The sequence below is a fragment of the Azolla caroliniana genome, unplaced genomic scaffold, assembly GCF_043228905.1.
Source record: "Azolla caroliniana isolate FFs.n. ecotype wild unplaced genomic scaffold, voAzoCaro1.0.p SCAF_18, whole genome shotgun sequence".
NCBI lineage: Eukaryota > Viridiplantae > Streptophyta > Polypodiopsida > Salviniales > Salviniaceae > Azolla > Azolla caroliniana.
In genome coordinates, this window is record NW_028230453.1 from 12,103,559 (window position 1) to 12,110,579 (window position 7,021).

General features: G+C 35.7%; 1 protein-coding gene across 1 annotated transcript; it reads left to right on the top strand.

Moving 5' to 3' along the window:
• Positions 1–319: 319 nt before the first annotated feature.
• LOC147852421 (radial spoke protein 14-like) lies at positions 320–6,805 on the top strand. The gene is made up of 9 exons (XM_087334496.1): positions 320–693; positions 1,238–1,343; positions 1,460–1,546; positions 1,727–1,788; positions 2,106–2,178; positions 3,623–3,869; positions 4,090–4,206; positions 6,250–6,361; positions 6,438–6,805. Exons 1-9 carry the CDS (start codon positions 349–351, stop codon positions 6,597–6,599), a joined length of 1,311 nt encoding a protein of 436 aa, XP_087190622.1. The 5' UTR covers positions 320–348; the 3' UTR covers positions 6,600–6,805.
• The last annotated feature ends 216 nt before the right edge of the window (positions 6,806–7,021 follow it).

Sequence of the window (7,021 nt, forward strand, 5' to 3'; positions counted from 1 at the left end):
TGTATGCAGTGGGAAGTATGGAAGAGTGAGTAAGAGGAGGAAGGAAGACGATCGAGCCTCTTCTCTTTTAAAAAAAGCCCATCCCTCTCCTTTCCCATTCCCTTTGAAAGTGCACAAGGTTGATCATCGGTCGCTCAGATTTGAAAAATTTGGCTAATTTTAGTAAATATATGTATGTATATCATATGTATGTATTCTTAATTATGTACATACTTAATACATAAATACCATATACATAAGTAAATCTTTCCCCTTCCCCCTTCCTTCGTGTCCCTTCGGATGCTCCTAAGCGTCATTCATATACATACATACACATATTTGGGAAGGCTTTGATTTGATTCTGTGGCGATGGTGGAGACGATGGAAGATCATCAGGTCTCACCACGCGTAACCGCAGGAAATGTGTCGGCATTGACCAATTCTGTGTCCGCCAGCGCTAGTGATCAGACGAAGAACTTGTCATCGGGTCATGATGTGGAAGTATGCGAAGATGTGATGGTGGAGGAGCAGTCCCATTGGAACCAGACTGCTGGGGTCCTTCGGTCTCATCCATTCCTACACCATGTTAACTATTACACCAACTGGTACAACAATTCTCATCAGATCCTGCTTCACGAATCACGCCCTTCGATTAAGCCACAAGCTCTCACCGCCATCACCTGCGCATATGGAAATTCTATGGCTCCTAAACTTGTAAGTTTTCTAGACTTTCTCTCTCTCTCTCTCTCTCACACACACACACACACACACACACACACACACACACACACATCTTGTTAGCTGTCATGGATTTCGTTTTTTTATTGTACATAAAACAAATGGTGCGGTGTAACAAAAAGATGTTTATTTGCTCCATTCAACCCCAAGTACTAGAAGATAGATGTTTAACTTATCACATTGCAAGGAAAACACATGAAAGATTTGGAAAGGAATTGCTGCACTATGTATATTTTCATGTAATATAAGAAGATGGAAGAAGACCTTAAAATGTTTCTAACAGTATGACAAATATTTTAGAGCAGAGTCTTTTGGAATTTAAAGATTGAATTTAGCATCTTTAAGATGCATGTAGTGTGTGTGCTATATGTATGAAAGGTCAAAAAACAAGCAAATTATAATGTGTGAGAAATGAGAATAAACTCATGCAAAATAAGATTTAGGAAATAATTTTAGGCATCAGTCCCTACTAGTACTATGCATCTCAGATTTAAGTTATTTATATGATTTGTTTTAGTAGGTGAAATGCTTAGAAGATTCAAATCTTCATGTGCGCCAAAAGGCTTTACTATGGATAAATGAGCTTGCTGCAACAGCCGAAGGACGGGCTCACTGCATAAAAGCAGGTTTGAGCATGTTAATAGTCGTTGATTAAAAATTTGAATGCTCATGAGAAACAACTTTTCCTTTGTGTATTTCCTTTCCTAATTATTTCTAATTCCCTACTTATATCTTAATACAGGAATGCTGGAAGCGCTTTCCAAACACTTTCATGAGGAAGATTTATTTATAAAGCAATTAATTGCAGTTGCTGCTGGTCATTTTGCTGGTAACTTACCGGGAACTTATTCTTTCACAGAGGAAGCATACTACTCTTGCTCTCTATGTGAAATTCATAGCTTAGATTCAACCATTAGACTTACTTCTTTTGCAATCTTTAAGAAATTTACACCTAATTCAACAGCGAAAACTTATTTTCATTCAAAATATTCTTTCATTGACAATGTAGGTATGCAGGATGCATGTGTAACAATGAGTCATCTCGGGATGATCAAGTGGCTTTTACGAATGGTAAGATGCCATCATTATATAGTTGTGGAATTTCTGATGTAATTTACTGGCTCATTAGTTTCAATGATCAATCAGATGTCTCTTTTGAAATTGAGATGTGATAACATGCCAAATTTTAAAAATGATTCCCAACAATTTGAATATACATTTTTGCTTATGCTTTGGTCTTGGTTGAAATCATTGGTGACCTTGGGAAAGTTTATAAATACCTACATATATTTTGAAAGTTCACATTCCAAAATTATTTCAATGTAAATCAATCATGCCCATGTTAGTACTTATTTTACTGTGTATTTACATCAAACAAGTTTTCTTAGGTTTCATCAACTGATGATAAGCTGAGAGAGTCTTCTTTGAGATCTTTATTGAATGCGACTTTCAATGAAATTGGTGAGATCAATGTTTTTCCTTTCATTGAAGAACTTGAAGTGATACAAACCTCCAAACATATGATTACATTATTACCATTCTAGTCTTCTTTGGATTTCCCATAAATTGATTCTCGTGACGGAATTTTCTGCATCTTCTCTATATTTCCATTGCCATAAAACACAAGGGCACTTGAGTTGGTTCATTTTGATATTTGGGGGAAGAGCTCAGAAATATGCTTTCAATAATTTTGTAGTTAAAAAATATGAATAAACAATGTGATCATTATGGGGTTGCGAGGAGATTAATGTAGCTGTTAAGGTACGAATAAAAAGAATTGATGTAGATAAAAAGAGTATAATGATGGGCTTATGATAGGTTAACTGGAACAAGAAGAACCCTTTGCCCTAAACTGGTTTTCGAAGAACACGGACTCAAATTTTGAGTTCTTGAGGTTAATTATTACAAGTTCTTATAAATAGTTATTTCAAGTTCTTGCGATGTAGTTATTTTCTTACAAATTTAGTATAATATGAGGAGACCATTTGTTAGATATGAAAATTTCATATATTTCTTATTACTTTTTCAATACGTGGAACATGGTGGTCTCTGTAAGTTCGAAGCTTATTAAAATTTCATGTCATTGGAAAGTGTTTAAAGAGCATCTTCCTAATGCAGCCTGAACCTTAGCTTCTCTTTTCTACCCATGATACCCTCTCGATCATCAGTCTCTTGTCTTGCTTGTCCTAGATTTTCTGTTCCTGGAATGTCTACACTTGCATTTATTGATACTCTACACTTGACACTTTGACCAGCCACAATGAACTATATGTGAGGCCGGATGATGTGGAAAATAATTCACGCCTCAGTTATTTGAGGAAACAATCCCAACATTCTGTAATTATGATTTAACATGAAGAACAACCCTTAATTTGTCTGGATGTCTGAATAATAAGTTCAATCACAAATCTGAATCATTCTGAGTTTTCTATCCAATCTGGTTAGAAAACACAAGACATTTGAATGCAAGACAATTTCTCTAACAAGTCTCCTGCCCAGACCAAGTATTAGATTTCACTTTCATGGCTTTGCGCTGTGACCAACACACTATTGCACTAAGCTCCATTACTCTGATTCCATCCTGCAGCCCCTATCTATATGTTCAGCACCATCACAACCCATAAATGTGTCTTTTGCCTCCTTGTCTAGTGCTGACATAGAAGTTTTGCCCAGTGCTAGCCATGATCCACTACTATTGCCAATTCATTGGGTTTCATTGCTGCAGCTCTGAAGCATATGGTGGAGAAGTACTCCGCCCTGTTTAGGTGCTGTATGATTTTCATTGGAATGGTTTTTTTTAAGCAGTTTGTATAATAACTCTGAAAATGTCTCTCTTACATTTATAGTAAACAAATTCGTTCTGATTTCCTGAATTATAAATTTTTTCTGTTCATGTTTTTTACAGTGAGGCTTGAATTGGTTCATGGAGAACTCATATTGGATTTCATAATGAAAATGTCGAGGGAGATTGTTTGTGATAGATGTGCCACACTAGGACTTAAGATTCTCCGAAGATGTCTTGCAGGAGGCACAGATAAACTTGCAATATCCAAGCTGCTATATATCAATGCGATTCCGACAGTTTTGGATCTCTTGAAATCTACTAATGAAGAGTTGCAAGAATCATCATTATGGATTCTTGGCCTTCTGAGGTAAAAATTTGAAAGTGTTTGCCATGTTCTGTCACTTTGCTCCTATTTTGAGACTATTGTTTTTGGCCATCTTTATATCTTACTTATTAGCTAATCTTATGATATCATTGTATAATAGATAATGAAGTTCATAGGCAATTTGTGAAAGAGCTTCAATAGGCTGTATATATTTTAAAATAGACAAATATTGAGAAATTAACTTGGCAGTGGCCCTTTTCAGTATGGATAATGAAGGAAAGTCACAAGCCCAAAGCAGCCTGGGGATAGATGCTTGCTTAAAGTTCTTAAAGGATGACAATTTGTTGCTTCAAACTGCTGCTACCTCAGCACTAATGAGGTAATAAAATCTACTATCCATTATATCTAATGTCTGTAAGAAATGAATTTAAATGCGTTCATGTCAATAGAAGGCCAAATTGTCAAAACCAAGTTACAACCATCATTTGATAGATCATACGTATGAAGAGTGAGGAATATGTCTTAGTTGCTTATGCATTCTACTGTTTTAAAGACAGAATTCATCGTATAGTTGTGTATAGGTTTTATCTGAAGTTTTGCACTACGACATTCTTATTATGGTTTAATTCTTTATATACCAATTGATTTGGGAGTAAAATAATTGATTTAATTTTGGCATTGTTCAACTCCATGGTAAAATAATTTGTTTCTTTGTTTCTAAACGTTCCTTGCACCTCTTATGAGAACATATGTGTGATACATCCACTTATATGCACCTGTTATGTAAATGCATAGCTTGTGATACTGAGAACCCCATTTTGGAGTCCTGGCTACCTGATTGTATAGGTATCTGGATAATTTACAGAAATAAGGTTATGTTACCTTTAAGCTTCGTTGTAAGTTGGATTTTTTCCTGTATAAAGAAAATGGTTTTATGTGAGGTTTATATCAGAAAATACAAGACAATACTGACAGGTTACCAGTTTCTTATTGTCATGTTTCTACCAAACTTTTTCAATGCATAAGTCATGCATGAATTTCTGTTATTCCTTTATAAGGACATCTAGGATGAATCTGCATATGGACATCATCAGACCCTGTCTTTATTCACACTGCTAGGGGAGACTCTGGATATATTTCCTTTTGATGAGAAATATGATCATTGAAGATAGACATGTAAGTAGTTTCTAGCATTGTGTAATGATGTCACTGCCATTCTCACATAGTCCGAGGTGAGATTCATTCTATCTTATTATTGCTAACCAGAATATATGGCATGCCTTGCTGTTTACACCTTGATGACTCAGTGAGATACGTTTCCTGTTGCACCAAGGGCAGCATGAAAAGAAGGAAAGTTTTCTCTCTTTTTCGGGGATATGATGTGGCAGAATTTTTCACGTGGTCTGGTATATTTGTTTATTTTGAGGCCGTTGGGGAGCACATCCATATATTACATCCTCCTGTTCGATTTGTAATCCTGCACATCCAAATATTACATCCTCCTGTTCTATTTGTAATCCAGAGCTACCTTTATTAGATTAGTTCACACATATCATCGGTTGTTTTCCAAGCATTCTTGGATGTTTGAGGACATGTCAAAATGAATGGAGACCATAAAAGATCAGAGAGATGGTGGTCTAATGTGTTGGATGCATGATGGCATCCTGATCATCCTGTTAAGGGTAAATCCATTGTAAATCCTGTTAAGGATCATCCTGATTGTAGCAGATTACCTATGGAAAAATAGAACATTTTTCCTGGTTGGTGCTTTTTCTCCAGGGCGGCTTCCTAAGCTATGATTCGTTGGGCGGTTCTCTATCTGTGTAGAGGGCATAATCTGTGTTTGGCTATCGACTCAAATTACAAGTGGTGACGACTAAACTGTACAGTCATGCCGTAAATCACTATCCTTCACCATTTCCCTGGTTGGAACGAATGAGTTTCTTTGCTGTCCAACTAACTGGAACATCTAGACATTTATTTTAGCCATACAGACCATGATGAAAGGAGTTAATTTATCCTCATTTCAGCGGTTCTTTCCACAAGCAAGCACACTGATTGTCATCCTACTTGAGCGTATGGCATAATTGGAGGACTTGTAATGCATTCCTTTTGGTGCTCAACATGGTGCTGCTAATCATGCCTAGCATTAGAAAGGCATATCATAAAAGGAAGTGCCTTTGTTATTACCTCATTCGACTTGTCTGTCTCCCATCTGGCTCTTACACCTTTGGGCAGTGCCTTTTAGTATGCCTTTTCTTCAAGTGTTACTGCTTTTGTGAAAGTCTATTTTAGGTTGTATAATCCCTTATGTAAAGAGACAAATAGATTGCTGATGAACAGAAAAGTGTTTATTAATAATGTTCTATATCTGTAAATAGAAGAGTGAGAGACTGATTGATCAAACTTTCCTTTGTTGCAGTTTGACTATAAATATCAAGGCAAAGAAAGATTTTATTGCTAGAGATGGGATACCTTCACTAGTTCCTTATATTGATTCAAGTTGTAAAATTCTCTCATTCAATTCTTTGCAGGTAATATCTGCTAGATATGTTACTCCTAATTTCATGTGGATACATGATCGTAATGCCTTAAGTTCTTGGTTTACAGTTGACTGCAAACATTGCAGAAGATCCCAATGGGAGATATCAATTTCAAAATCAAATAGTGAAGGTGCATCATCTCTTGGATCGATCCCATTCAGAGATCCAAAAGAGATTTTCTAAAGCTGCATTGCGGCAATTGAAATTTAAGCATAGGCCATACAGCTGAAATAGAATTATGTTTCTCATGCTCTTTAATGCTTATTTCATTAAAACTGGTCGGGAAGAGGTATAGAAAAACACAATTGTTTCCCTACAACCATAGTTATCTTTTAGCTGAGGTAAATGTATAAGAACAATTAGCCTTAATAGTAAATGAATTTAAAGTTTTGGTGGAAATGTTATTAAAAGAATAGTAAAAGCTTGTTGATTTTAGATACTGTACATGCCCCATTTCCCCATTGGATAAAAAATTGTAATCTTTTATATTTTGCATACCACACACCTCCCATTGATAAATCATATATGTGTGTTTGAATTTTGAAATGTGCTTATTAAGCTTTCGAATGTAGTTGCATTGGCATTGATTTTTGAAATGCATAATGTTAATCAAATGCAGTGCAGTGCATAACATAATTGAAGTAATAACAA

Coding starts and splice junctions, on each gene's coding strand:
- LOC147852421 (XM_087334496.1), top strand. CDS start 349: ATGGTGGAGACGATGGAAGATCATCAGGTCTCACCACGCGTAACCGCA. Junction 1,547..1,726: donor TGCTGCTGGTCATTTTGCTG/GTAACTTACCGG, acceptor TTGACAATGTAG/GTATGCAGGATGCATGTGTA. Junction 4,207..6,249: donor GCTACCTCAGCACTAATGAG/GTAATAAAATCT, acceptor CCTTTGTTGCAG/TTTGACTATAAATATCAAGG.